Here is a 15,048-nt window from a genome sequence, read left to right on the forward strand (position 1 = left end):
CCCATCAAGTCCAGCAGTCTGTTCACACAGTGGCCCAACCAGGTGCCTCTAGGAAGCCCCCAAACAAGACGAGTGCAGCAGCATTATCTTGCCTGTGTTCCACAGCACCTAATATATAAGGCATACTCCTCTGATCCTGGAGAGAATAGGTATGCATCATGACTAGTATCCCTTTTGACTAGTAGCTATTGTCATGAGAACATAAGAAAGACCCTGCTGGATCAGACCAAGGCCCATAACGTCCAGCAGTCTGTTCACACAGTGGCCAACCAGGGGCCTCCAGGAAGCCCACAAACAAGACCACTGCAGCAGCACCATCCTGCCTGAGTTCCAATGCACCTAATATAATGGCCATGCTCCTCTGAACCCGGAGAGAACAGGTACGCCTCATGACTAGGGACCATTCTGGCTAGTAGCTCTAAGGCCTGGGAAACCCTGTGCCAAGAAGATGAGGGCTGCAAGCGTGTGCCTGCAAGAGAAGCGCTCTGTGGGCCAATCCGCCTGCCGCAGGGTCTCCGCGGGGCTCCAGGTCCCCCGGTGCCGTTCCTGGACTCTGCCCCGTGGCACCCAGGACTGCCCTCCCGTTGCCCAAGGGGTGCGTGGCCGCCCCCCGCCGCCCGCATCCCCACGCTCTGCAGCCCTAGGGGGGCTTGGAAGCGAGCCCGGGCCCCATCCTCCTAGGGTGAAGGAAGGGGGGAGCTGGGGGGGCCAGGCCCCCTTCTGGGTCTGGAGTGGGAGGGGAGTGTGCGGGGGGGGTGGGCTTCGGGAGGCCGCTTTGCGGAGCGCTGCTGGGGGGGGGGAGATCCCGGCGGGGGGAGGGAGTCCAGTGGTGTGGGAGGGGGAGAAGGCGCTGTTTGGGGAGGGGGCTGCGGCCGCCCCCTCCGGGGCCCCCTTGGCGTTGGCGGCGGCGCGACCCCCGCCTCCCTCCCCTCCCCGTCCGTCCGTCCGTCCGTCCGTCCCCTGGAGTCCGCTCCTCCCCGGATGATGTCAGCCTGCCCGGCCCGGTGGCTCCAGCCTCCTCCTCCTCCTCCTCCTCCTCCTCGTCGTCGTCGTGGTCCTCCTCCATCCCTGGGGAGGCGGCGGCGGGCGGCATGGCCCGGCTCGGCCCGGCCGGGGGCGGCGGGGGCGGCGGAGGAGGGGTCCCGGTGCCCCTGCGGCCGGAGGCGGCGGCGCCCCCCTGGCTGGCCGTGCTGATGGTGCTGCTGCCGGACGGCGACGGCCCCGGCCAGCCGCGGCCCGGGCGGCGGCGGCGGCGCTGGCGGCGCGGGGGGCGGCGCGGCGGAGGCGCCCCCTCCTCGCCTCCCCCGCTGCCCGCAGACCCCCGCCGCAGGCTGCTGCTCCTCCTGCTGCCCGCCGGACCCCCGCCCGCCCCGGTGAGCGCCCCCCAGCCCTCGCCCCCCGGCCCCGCCGTGCGCTCCTGCGCCCTCTCCCAACCGGGCCAGCCTCGCCGCCGCTCCTCCTCCTCCTCCTCCTCCTTCTTTCTCCCCCGCCCCCCTCCCTCCCTCCCTCCCCTCCCCATCGCTCGCAAAGCAACCGACCCGCCCCAAAGACGCCGCCTCCCCGCTTGTCACCCCCGACACCTCCGGGCTGCCGCGGAGCTGCTCACGGGCAGGTGGCCGAGCAGCCGCTGCTGGCCGGGCGCAGCCCCCCCCCCCCAACCACCCACCCGCCCATTGGAACCAGAGGACCCCCTCCTCCTCCCCCCCAAAAACTTTTGCCGCACGCTCCGCTCGGGGGGGTTGGCTTCGCTTTGGGGAGAAGACCGCCCGCCCGCCCCCCGGTCTCCAGCCCGCCGCCTGCCCCTGAAACGGCTTTTTTGATGTTCTCCATCCAGGAGGGTCTCCCCAGAGGAGGGCTGACCATGAAGGAAGAGCCCCTCAGCGGCGGAGGGCTGTCGGCCGTCCGGTCTTGGATGCAGAGCACCGGGATCCTGGATGCCAACACCGCGGCGCAGAGGTAGGCTGAAGACACCCCCCCCCCTTACCCGCTGCCCCTGCCTCTGGCTTCCCCTGCAGAGGTGCCTTCCCCAGTCGGCAGGCAGGAGAGGGAAAGTCTCTCCTCCTTTTCGTGGGGGACAAGTCTCCTCTTTTGGGATCTTTTCTTAGTCCTCCGGGTTGGGGCGGCGTCTGCTTGCCCTCATCCCATCAGGCTGGATTCGAACCGGCGGCTGGAGGAAGGTGGAAAGCCCTCTCGCTTCTCTGGGGCAGGTGGGTGGGCTCCGCTCCCCGTGGCAAAGTTGCCTTTAGAAGTTGCGCACATTTTTTAAACTGCTGTCGGGTAGCATCTTGCGGCGGAGTGGAAAAGAAACAAGAATCAGGGCTGGGACTGACGGGCATTTTTTGTGCGCGCACCTCCGGCATCTGCCGTTCTATAGATGGATGTATAAAATCCTGGAGCCGGTGTTAAATTTCTGGTTCTCAGGCTGTTGAGAAGTGTTTTTGGAAATTAACACTTTCCGGATGGAACAGGGATATGGTGTTGGGGGAAAGGATGCTGGAGACGTAGGGGAAAACCCCCCCCCCTTGTTTTTTAACACCCCCTTTTGCAGTTTTACAACTCTTAGGCTGTCCCTCCTGCTTGTAAAGTTCTTACTCACATTTGTTGTTGTTGTTGTTTTAAGTACATCTAACTTCCTAACCCTCCTCAGTTTTCCCCGCTGATGTTTCCCTTTTGTGTTGGCTGCCTGGCTGGGCTCCCTTTCCGCACATCCCAAACTCATCTCTCTCTCCCCTATCTGTCTCTTACAATTATTTCTGCTGGTCGATAATCTGGGATGTATGAATCATTTCTCCCAAGGCTTGGACGGGTAGGGGGCCTTGGCTCCTTTTGATTTAAATTGATTTTCTATCGATCTCAAATGTTCCCTGACCTCTGACATCCGATCTCGCTTGACATTTCTTTGAGGTTGGTTAAACAAAGGAAATCGGAATTAAGCGGCAAAGTGGGCGAGCCTAGTGGGTAGAGGCAGCAGTTGCGAGTTTCCCCCCCCCATCCCAGCACATTGAGCACCTGAGATTCACAACCCCCCAGCCTGTCCTTGTCCCCACCACACACACATCTATTGCTGCTATAGGGCTGAGCAGAGCTGACCTGAAACCTTTGTCCATGCCATGTGATGAGGAAAAGGTTCTCTGGTCTCTTTGGGGACATTGGCAAGGGTCTCTGGACACTCCTTGCAAACTGCAAGCCACCTTGAAAATACTGCTGCCTTCTCCCTGGTTCTGGGTTGCTTGTGAAGTCATACTGGGCCTGGAACCAAGTCATTGCAGGGATCCGGACAGCTTCTATCAAGAACTGGAAGCATACGTGATGTAGTACAGTCTGGATTGGGGGAGAAGGTGGCATAGTCTAGCCCGATCTCGTTAGATCTTGGAAGCTGAGCAGGGTCAGTACCTGGATGGGAGACCACCAAGGAAACTCTGCAGAAGACGGTGATGGCAAAAACCACCTCTGCTTCTCCCTTGCCTTGAAAGCCCCTTGGTAGTGCCTTAACGGCACTTACGTCCGTACAGGCTGGATTCAATCTCTGCCCCCTCCTGTTTAAATTGAGTGGCTGGATGCTGCCAAGACCTTTCTCTGCCGGAGATGCTGAAGACTCATTGTCCATCAGACCGTGGACAGGAGAGAGCGAGATGGAATCGGTACTGATCCCATCCTCCTTTCCAGTACAAAAAGGATACGATCACTCTGAATGTCCTCCTGAGTAAGTCCTGCTAGAATGAATCCGGTGGGTAAGAGGACATCCAGGTGGGCCTAGCTGAAACTGCTTTCCAGCTCTGGTCATGTTCTGCCCTCCTGACAACTGCATGAGCTGACTAAACAGCAAAGGGGGTGGCTGCAGCCGAGGCTAGAGTTTTCCTGAGCAGGGATTTGAATCCCTGGCCTCTCCGGGCTGAGCCTCAACTCTTTTGTCATGAGATTTGGGCTCAGGTGCAACCCTGCTCCTCAGTCACTGCTTGTAGCCACCTCAGGCCAAAAACATTGGGATTCAGGCTGAGTTAGCTCCACAGAGATGCCCTGGAATGAGGGCATTCACAACCGGCAGTTTTAGCAGCGTCCAGATCAAATTATAGAGTTTTTTGCCCCAGTGACCTAAGAAGAGGCTTGGAAACAGATTGAAACTGGGACCGAACATGGGAGTGTTTTTTATCATCTTCACAGCTGGCCAGTAACACGGTGGAAAATTTCTCCTGACTGAACTGATAGAACCAGAATACCCAGGATGGACTGTGGAAGAGACAAGCAAGATCCATTTGGACCATGAGGATTCACAGTTTAATTTCCCCCCTTGTTTTCATTTGAACCATCAAGTCTCTATTTATTCCTGAAGAACCTGTTCTAGTTTATTTGGCTTTTTATGAATGCTGCTTCTTAAACCAAAAAAAAAAAAAAACCCTCCAGAATGAAACAGAGCCAGTCCTTGGGAAAGAGGCCCTAAAAACTCTTTTACCATAAATTATATGAAGGTTTTTTTTTAAATCTCTTAAACTTTAGCCTATCATATCCCTAGCCTATCCCATGCAGCTAATATTCAGTTTTTGCATCCCATTTCCTCCTCCTGCTTTCTCCCCTTGCCATATATGTTTTCTCAGGAGTAAACCCTATTTAATTCAGCGATGCTGACACTTTAGCAAGCTTGTGAACCATTTCAAGGCAACTCATTCTATCCTTTCCCCGCTTTCCTCCCCACTCAGATCTGTGCTTCTCAACTGGCTATTTAACCTAGTCTGTCCACCCATCCCCTGGCTCTCCACTCTATCCATTCTCTGTGTTTGTTCATCTGTCCCCGAGATCTGTCCCCCCCCCCCCACATCCACGGCCACCTCTGTTGTATTCTGTCATAAGGGTACCAATCTTGCGAAGCAGGAGATGCGATTCCCAGAACGTAGGGGGTTGATGGAATGGCAAAGAATAGGAAGTTGCATTGCCCTTTCTTAGGGCAGATATCGGTAGCCTGGAGAGAAAAGGGTTAACGACCCCAATTCCATGGGGTGCCTAATGGGGTTCTTCTCCTTGGAAGCCTCCCTTCCCTTGTGTTGAGCGGTCATGCCAGGATATCACGGCCTGAATTTTCAAATAATTTTTGTAGCTGTCCTGTAACTGCTTTCTCTTTCTGATTCCATTATGTGGGATAGTCTTGGGGAGACTTGGCAATTGTGGCACTGGTGGAAGCAGCTGTGTTAATTGTTCCCAACTCTTTCGTCAGTAGGATAACTTTGCCTTTGTTCCCCTGGAGCCAAAGACAGCCACCTTCAATTTCATTCCCAGATACATGAAGACAGGCGATTGGTATTTGAGTGAATTTCACCCTGATTCTAAACTTATTTTCGTAAGCCATTCCCATTAATTTCAATGTCACTGGCTTCAGAAAAGTGCATTTAGTAGCGAGGTTTGTGAATCAGTGGGCATCGAAACAGATTCGTTTGACTGGTGTGCTTTGGGGGCTGGGAAGTTCGGCATGCACCCGTGCAGGTGTTGAACTGGTTATCCAAACTGTGCTTCGCAAGAATGCATCATTCAGTCGCTGTAGGCAGTTCCATGGTGATGTGCAAAATTGTGTGGCTTGTGGCTTGTGGCAAATGATGCTGAGGTTCACTGTGTGTTGAGCATCATTTGGCTGGAAAAACAGAGTAGTTGTGTGAATATGTCTGGAGCCTCAAGCGTTTGCCTTAATTATCTTGCGGATCAAGGTTGCCATTTGGAGCGTCTGCTGCTTCCAATACTTTCCGGCAGTTTGCAGATAATCCTTGCCATTGCAAAAAACAAAAGAAAGAAAGAATATGTAAAACTATGCGAAACTTCAAAAGTGAAAATAAATGCATTCAAGCGCCTACTAATGTAAAAGTTCTTTTTCCTGGTGCACTGGATAAATCAGCAGAAGAGGCCAGGCACTGACAGAAATGGTTTTGGCTGCTCTTACAGATTTTCATGAGCCCTAAACTGTATCTCCTACCTGGTCTACTGAGAAGCCCTGAACATCCTCCCTTAGAGTAAAAGTCTTCTCAGGTGATATACTGCTTAAAATTCTACTCAGCCAAAGAAAAGGGTTTCCAGGTGGGCAGATTTTATTTGCAGATGTGTGGTGTGGATTGGATCCTATTTGGGGAACTGACATTTTTGGTAACAGAATTAATTGCCCAAGGCCGGTTATATCAGGCATGGATAGAAGGAGGGAGGGGGGAAAGGAGAAGACCGTCTTGAGGGGCCCAAGCATTACTTTTTAGCTCAAATTTCTCTTTCATGGGGGTCTCAGTGCAGAAAGATCTCCATGGACAATGCCTGCCCTTTTCTTTAAGACGTTCCTTAACTTTGAGCTACCCTGGATTCATTCACACCCACAGAAGATTTTTAAGGTAAATAGGATTGTCAAGCCCTGTTTGAGCTGAGGGCAAAGTTCATTTGTAACTCTGCTTCCAGTTTCTCCGGTAGCTGGACCGATCAAGTGATCCAAGACACACTTTGGATCCCTATGCTAGGTGCACCAGTGGTTTGTCAAAAAGGTTGTACAGATTTTCCATGGTGATGCTTGTGTTTTAGTGATGGGATTACCTTTTTTGTTGGGCTGCTTGGCCAGACAGTTCAAAAGCTTTGGCCAAGGCAGAATGCCATGGCTAGCATGCTTGTGGCTACAAAGCCCTAGTGCGCCCCATTCTGGTGTTTACATTTATGGCTTTAAATGGTCTAGATCCTGCCTACTGAAGGAGTCCCTGCTCCCCTATGTTCTGTCCTGTATGTTAAAATCAAGCAAAGATGCTTTGCCATGGGGCTCTACCTTTACAACAAAGCAGAGCCTTTTTAGCAGTGGCTCCCTGCTGAAGGAGATCCTTCTGTCCCTGATGCTGTGTGCCTTCGGACACCAGCTGAAAAGCCACCTTGTTATGCCAGGCTGTTGTACGTTGGCGCTGCTGCTGATGGTGCTGAGAGCCAGTGTGGTGTAATGCTGAGAGCCAGCGAGGGGTAGTAGTTAAAATCAGTGGTTTGAAGTGGTGGACTCTGATCTGGAGAACCGGGTTTGATTCCCCACTCCTCCACATGAGCAGTGGACACTAATCTGGTGAACTGGGTTAGTTTCCCTACTCTTCCACATGAAGCCATCTGGGTGACCTTGGGCTAGTCACAGCTCTCTCAGCCCCACCTACCTCACAGGGTATCTGTTGCGGAGAAGGGAAGGTGATTGTAAGCCGGTTTGATTCTGCCTTAAGTGGTAGAGAAAGTTGGCATATAAAAATCAACTCCTACACCACCACCTCCTCCTCCTCCTCCTCCTCCTCCTCCTGCTTCTTCTTCTTCTTCTTCTTCTTCTTCTTCTTCTTCTTCTTCGACTAGTATCTGGGAGACATGGGTTCAAATCCCAACCCATGCCATGGAAGCTCGTTGGGTGCCCTTGGACTAGTCACAGTCTGTCAGCCTAACCTATTTCACAAGGTTGTTGTGAGGATAAAATGAAGGAAAGGAGAATAATGTAAGCCGCTTTGGGTCCCCATTGTGGAGAAAGGTGGGGTACTAATCAATTAATTTAAAAAATAAAATAACATAAACTAAAGGTTGACTGGTCTTGCTTTGAAATCACATTCAGCGCTTTTTTAAAGTTTTGTTGCAGTTTGAGTTTTAACAGTGTTATGGCGGCTTAGCTGTTGTTTTGGATGAAATGTTTTGTAGGAATGTATTTCTTTTTATATATATATATATATAAATTTTTATTAATTTGTATAACACAAAACCAAAACAAACAAATACAATGAAATTAACATAAAAATACAAAAAGAAAATACAAAATACAGAAGGGTATCTATATACCTTAATTATTACATTCATGATTACTAAATTATAAAATCCAAAAAGATACCCCTTCACCCTCCACCCACCTAAAAAGTGACCTTTCACCCGACTTCCAAAGAAGTGTCTAAGTATTTACAATACTTATTAACACAATAATATAAAGTTATTAAAACTAGTTTCTATAACTCGCTAAAGTAGGAATGTATTTCAAACATTTTAGGAGCAAAACAAGAAAAATCGTGCCTCCTTGCGTTCCACTTGTGCTTCTGCCGTAGCCGTGCCCTACGCTGGCACAGCGCAAGGGATGCTGCCGCCTGGGTGACTCTCCTGCCACCTGCCTTCACATGTTAATATCTAAGTAATGACCAGGAAAGAGACAAATCAAGTCTCAGCACTCAAGCTGTGTAGGGCAGCGCTATGGGGAATGTACAGCTCTCTTACCCTTTCTGGGACAAGGAACACATGAAGCTGCCTTATACGGAACCAGACCCTCGGTCCATCAAAGTCAGTCTTGTCTACTCAGACCGGCAGCGGCTCTTCAGGGTCTCAGGCAGAAGGTCTTTCACATCACCGATTTGCCTACGCCCTTTAGCTGGAAATGCCGGGAATTGAACCTGGGACCTTCTACATGCCAAGCAGATGCTCTACCGCTGAGCCCCAGCCCCTCCCCAAAGAAAAAGGAGGGAGAGAATCGCCAAAGGCAGTAGGAGCAGGGAAAGAGAAATGCCAAAGGCAAGTAGGACAGACAGGGTTGTTCTGTTATGTAGCCAGCATGGTATAGTGGTTAAGAGTGGCGGAGTCTAATCTGGTAAACCGGGTGTGTTTCCCCACTCCTCCACATGAAGCCAACTGGGAGACGTTGGGCTAGTCACAGTTGTCTCGGAACTCTCTCAGCCCCACCTAACTCACAAGGAGTCTGTTGTTGGGAGAGGAAGGGAAGGTGATTGTAAGCCAGTTTGATTCTCCTTAAAAGGTAGAGAAAAACGGGGTGTAAAAGCCAGCTCTTCTTCTTATCTCTAGTTTGCATTTCCAGCTGTTCCCTTTCCAGTCTCCGGCTTAAATTGGTTGACAGCCTGTACCACTGTTCACTTTGTTGGCTGACTAAGAAGTGTTACAAACAGCCAAGGGTTTTGGGGAAGGATCAGGGATTTGGATACTTCCGAGTGTGGAAGGACCAGGCTTGATTCAAGTTTGCAGGGCTGGCAGAGGGTTCGTTGGGAAGGGCATAATCGTGGAGTGGATTTCGTAAGGAGAACTGGCTTTTAAATTTGTTTGCAGATTTTTCTTTTGTGCTGCTCCGGGGGGGGGGCTCTTCCCTCTGCCCATGGAGCTTCATAATTATCATAAATCAGCTGTGACTTGCCCGCATTTTTCTCCACCAATAAAAGGTATTACATGGACTTCGCTGTTGTATTAAGGTGTTTATAAGTCTGTCATTGAAGTGAATATGGGCTGCTGTTCAGGAAGGGCCCATGGCTTAGTGTTAGAGCACCCGCCTTGCAAGCAGAAGGTTCCAGGTTCAATCCCAGCCATTTCCAATGCAAAGGTCTAGAAAAACTTCTCCATGCCTGAGACCACAGAGAACCACTGCTGGTCAGAGTAGATGGCCCTATCCATTAGCAGGTAGCTCCATAAGTAGCAGCTCTGGATTAAGAATTTTTTTTATTCTTTCCCTAATGTTTGTGTATGGCATCAAGCCAGAGTAGGCTGGGTCTTCTGTGCTCCAACGCGGCTTACATAGGTCTCCTGTCCTCAATTTTATCTTCACAACAACCCTGTCAGGTAGATCAGGCTGAAAGCATGTGTGACTGGCAACAGCTCACCCAGAGAGCTTCCAATGGCAGTGGGGATTCGAACTTGGGTCTCCCAGAGACCCTAGTCTAATCTTCTAACCACTATACCACTCTGGTAACATGTTTAGACACAATAGAGCTTTGCTTTTCCTGTGTCAGAAGAATTTGGCCCAAGCAGCAGCACCTGTGCCTTAGGGCTGCCAACTCACTTTGGGAAATTCCTAGAGATTTTTGGGGCAAACCCTAGAGAGGGCAGGGTTTTGGGAGAGGAAGGCCCTCAGCAGGGTGTAATGCCATGGACTCCACCCTCCAAAGCAGCCATTTCCTCCAAGGGAACTGGTCTCTGTAGTCTGGAGATGGGTTGTAATTCCAGGAGGTCTCCAGGCCCAACCTGGAGGTTGGCAACCCTCCTTTACGCCCCCGGCAGGCAAGGGGATGGGGAGCAGCCATCTCATGGACCCTAATGGAGCACAGCTGATTTGCACACACGCACACGCTTCCTGGCGGCCTAGCGCCTGGAAGAGGTGGCTTTACAGGAACAGCCCTTTGCCGGTCTCCTTTGCTAGGAAATGCTCAGATTTTCTTCAATAATTAATGGGAGCCGAGCCCAGCCGCTGCTCCGGCGTGCGGAGGCTCGGGGAGCGCAGAGTCATTACCAGCAGTGCGCCTGCCGCCTCTCCTCTCTCCTCTGTCTCCCCACTCCTGCTCGCCTTTAAGGGCCAGCGCTTTGGGGAAATGGGAATAGAATTAAATGCAGGTGCGTCTGCTTGGCAAGGGGAGATGAAGAATTATGGAGCTTTGAGGCAGGAAGTTTCCAGCTTCTTCGGAGCTCTTTCCTGAGAAATCACAAAGAGAGGATTTTAAATGTTCTCTCTCTCTCTTTTTTTTTGGCAAGAGATTCTGGAGGAGCTGCCGGACTCACGTTTCCCCACCACTCTTGAGCAAAGGTGTAGGATTTTAGATGATCCATATTTGTTCTTCTGCTCACAAGATTTGGAGGCAGAATCATATTTTCAGTGCCATTCATTAGCTTTGAGGCAGAGAGGCATGCACAAGGCCACACAGTAGGTTGGTGACAAAGGGAAGATTTGAACACAGCACTTTCCTCCATCACAGCTCCTGGCACTGGCGACCAACACTTCTGATGCTGTCTTGAAAACGCTCACAGTGGCAGCTCAACTCAGCCTTGCAGAGGCCATGGAAAGAAAAAAGAAAAGAGACTGCTTTTATAAAGAGTAAGATTCAAGTTCAGTAGCACCTTAGAGACCAACAAGATTTCCAGGGTATAAGCTTTCAAGAGTCAAAGCGCCCTTTGTGAGATACCAGATGGCATGCGATGAAGGGAGCTTTGGCTCTCGAAAGCTTATACCCTGGAAATCTTGTTGGTCTTTAAGGTGCTACTCTGGGCACATCAAGAGTCCCAGGCACTATGTGTTTAGAAAGTCCATTTTCCTGGGCATGAAGAGTCATGGCTCAGCAGTAGAGCATCTGCTTGGCATGCAGAAGATTCCAGGTTCCATCCCCGGCATCTCCAGTTAAAATGATCAGGTAATAGGGGATGTGAAAGACCTCCGCCTGAGACCCCTGGAGGGCCACGGCCAGTCTGCGCAGACCATATTGACCTTGATGGGCTGATTCAGTAGAAGGCAGCTTCAAGAGGAACCCACTAGATTTATTCATTTGGGGAAGGGCCACGGCTCTGTGCCAGAGCATCCTCTTGGCATGCAGATGGTCTGAGGGTCCGTCCCTGGCATCTCCACTTAGAAGAACCAGGCAGTAGGCGATGTAAAAGACCTCCACCTGAGACCCTGGAGAGCCGCTGCCAGTCTGAGTAGGCAATACTGATCTTGGTAGACCAAGGATTTGATTCAGTATAAGGCAGCTTGTTCTGTGGCACTGTGCTAGAGGGACGAACAGTCTGTCGGAATAAGGCAGTTTCATGCATTGCCATGGGTCATGGAAGGACCGAGACCATATGGTGCAATCTGGGGGGGGGGGGTCACTTTTAGTGTACACACAGCTGCTTCTACTTTTTTCTTTCTTTTCCCAGAGTCACTACTGTCCCCGTTTTAACAGAACATAAATATTGCTCTGCTGGATCAGACCAGTGGTCCATCTAGTGCAGCATCCTGTTTCACAAAGCGGCCAGCCAGTTGCCCCGGAGGGCCAGCAGAAAGGGCATGGAGGCTGAGGCTTTCCCCCAGTGTTGCCTCCTGGCACTCATATTCAGAGCTTGACTGCCTCTGGATGTGGAGGTTCCCTTTAGTCATAATGGCTAGTAGCCGTTGATGGACCTCTTCTCCATGAATCTGTCTAACCCCCTTTTAAAGGAAACAAAAAAGGAGAGAGGAAACCGCTCAAAGACAAGAACAAGGGGTACAGAGTAGCAGAGGTCTAAAAAATAATTGTAGCAGCATAAAAAGGTGTTTATACAAAAAGTTTTGAAGTCCAGTTTCTCAGTAACAAAGAATGATAGACCACTGATTGACCCTCTCCTCCATTAATCTATCTAATCCCATTTTAAAGTCATTTGTACCTGTGACCATGATATCTGCTGGCAGTGAATCCCACAATTTAGAAGAAGAAGAAGAAGAGTTGGTTTTTATATGCCGACTTTCTCTACCACTTAGAGCAGAATCAAACCGGCTTACAGTCACCTTCCCTTCCCCTCCTCCCAACAGACACCCTGTGAGGTAGGTGAGGCTGAGAGAGCTGTGACTAGCCCAGGGTCACCCAGCTGGCTTCGTGTGTAGGAGTGGGGAAACGAATCCACCAGATTTGCCTCCGCCGCTCATGTGGAGGAGTGGGGAATCAAACCCGGTTCTCCAGATCAGACTCCACCGCTCCAAACCACCACTCTTAACCCCTACACCACGCTGGCTCTCTCTATTTCAGTGGTTCCCAACCTTTTTTTGACCAGGGACCACTAGGACTTTTTTGTTCGGTGCAGGGACCCCCAGGTTCAAAATAAAAATTCTGGGAATTTGAAAATAAACTTTAATCATAACTGTTAGTTAAACATTAAACTTCGAATAATATTTGAATATATATATTTTATAATAGATAACTTTTAATTGAAAATATTAATTTATTATGGGTTTATAACTTTGTTTTGCGGACCTTAATTTAGTTCTCGCGGATCCCTGGGGGTCCATGGACCCCTGGTTGGGAACCAGTGCTCTATTTAATCACTCATTGAATAAAGAATTATTATTGCTGTTGTTGTTTATACCCCACCCTCCCCAGCAACGTTGGGCTCAGGATGTCTTACAACAGAATGAAAACATATAATACAAATGCACAATGGTAAAACATATCATATAAAACTATTTAACCTTTCTTTGGAGAGAAGGCATTCTAACCCCTTAGTCATCTTGGCTTCCGTTTTCTGGTACTACAGTATCCTTTTTGAGAGAGAGTTACTAGAACTGTACACATACAATACAAGGGCACTACAATATTACCCTGACCTGGATGGCCCAGGCTAGCCCGATCTCATCCGATCTCGGAAGCTAACTAGAGTTGGCCCCGATTAATACCTGGATAGGAGACCAGCGAGGAATTCCAGGGTTGCTTTGCAGAGACACCACCATTCCGATATTGGCCATTTCATTTTCAAGCTCTTTCCTAATAATCACTAAGAACATTAAAACGTAGGGGCTCTTCCTTATCAGACCAGTAGTCCATTCACACTGCTCTCACACTTACTTACTCAGAACTTAGACAGCCAGCATGAGGCCACCGAGGCTGAAATCCTGCAGGCTGGCCGGCTGCTTGGTTTTCATGAGATTTCAGTGTTCAGTTGCTTGGGAAAGTCTTTGCCCGGTGCTGATTCAGCTCGAATCTGAACTTGGATCCCTATCCCCCAGAGCTTGATAAGGTGCAGAAAAGAGCAACTAAAACACTGGTTCCCAACCAGGGGTCCGTGGACCCCCAGGGGTCCCCGAGAACTAAATTAAGGTCCGCGAAACAAAGTTATAAACCCATAATAAATTAATATTTTCAATTAAAAGTTCTCTATTATAAAAAATATATATTCAAATATTATTCTAAGTTTAATGTTTAACTAACAGTTATGATTAAAGTTTATTTTCAAATTCTCAGAATTTTTATTTTGAACCTTGGGGTCCCTGCACCGAACAAAAAAGTCCTAGTGGTCCCTGGTCAAAAAAAGGTTGGGAACCACTGAACTAAAATGATCAGGGGGCCAGAGCAACTGCCCTACGAGGAGCGGTTAAAGCGCTTAGGGATGTTTAGCTTGGAAAGAAGGCAGTTAAGGGGAGACATGATTGAGGTCTATAAAATTATGCATGGTATGGAGGAGAGAGTGGACAGGGAGAAGCTTTTCTCCCTCTCCCATAATACCAGAACGCGGGGTCATCTGCTGAAGCTGGAGGGTGAGAGATTCAGTGCAGATAAAAGGAAGTATTTCTTCACACAACACATAGGTCAATTGAGGAACTCCCTGCCCCAGGATGTGGTGATGGCTGCCAACTTGGAAGGCTTTAAGAGGGGACTGGAGGAGAGGGCTGTCCATGACTACTAGTCAAAATGGATGCTAGTCATGATGCATACCTATTCTCACCAGGATCAGAGGAGCTTGCCCATTATATTAGGTGCTGTGGGACACAGGCAGGATAAATGCTGCTGCAGTCGGCTTGTTTGGGGGCTTCCTAGAGGCACCTGATTGGCCCCTGTGTGAACAGACTGCTGGACTTGATGGGCCTGGGTCTGATCCAGCAGGGCTTTTCTTACCTTTTGTGAGTGTGCGTGTAGAATAGTTAATCCTGCCTTTGTGAGATACCTGTTCTACAACAGGCATGTCAAAATCAGGTTCTAGATTTTTTTTTTTTTTAAATAGGGTTTCTGCTATATGCTTGTTGGAGTGATCCTTAAACAAAGAATACCTAATTCTTGGGCGTTTGGGTTTGTTCTGAAACCATTTTTTCCCCTCCGCTTTCTGGTGCCTCTGACTTTTAAAGGGTGAAATCTGAGACTGTAATAAATCCAGCGGCCTCCAAACGCTTAACTGGTGCGTCTCATGGTGATAAAATCGGGGTCACGTTTCTTGCATTTTGTCACCCTGCTGGTCCCCACGCAAATCTCTTGCAGCATTTCTCCCCTTAAAAAAAAGCCCTTCCCCTTCCCCATTTCCCAGAAGGGCCCAGGGTTCAAACCTGTTATTTTCCTTTTGTTCCATGCCCAGAGAATTCAGATGCAAAATGCACTGAGCACGTATAAACAATATCCGAAATCCATTTCTTTATTTACAGATGAAAAATTCTAAGTGCCTTAATGGGCATTACTATTACAGGGATTCTGGAAATACCTCCAAGTCTCCACTTTGGAGCTTTAAACTGAAGTGCAGAACATGTGATTGATGTTACAAGAGTCCGGAAATTTCCGAAGAGAAAGCCATTCCATTTACATGTATGTTTGCAAAATATCCCTGGCCAGAATAACACCCAAAACATGC

At 49.7% G+C, this 15,048-nt stretch overlaps 1 protein-coding gene across 2 annotated transcripts in view; it reads left to right on the top strand.

Moving 5' to 3' along the window:
* The first annotated feature begins 1,819 nt into the window (after positions 1-1,819).
* Positions 1,820-15,048, top strand: part of EBF4 (EBF family member 4) — a 101,807-nt gene continuing 88,578 nt past the window's right edge. For both annotated transcript variants that reach the window (XM_056856007.1, XM_056856006.1), the window contains exon 1: positions 1,820-1,956. In XM_056856007.1, the coding sequence (XP_056711985.1) occupies positions 1,820-1,956 (137 nt within the window). The remainder of the gene's footprint in view (positions 1,957-15,048) is intronic.

Source organism: Euleptes europaea, chromosome 9 (assembly GCF_029931775.1).
Source record: "Euleptes europaea isolate rEulEur1 chromosome 9, rEulEur1.hap1, whole genome shotgun sequence".
Lineage (NCBI taxonomy): Eukaryota > Metazoa > Chordata > Lepidosauria > Squamata > Sphaerodactylidae > Euleptes > Euleptes europaea.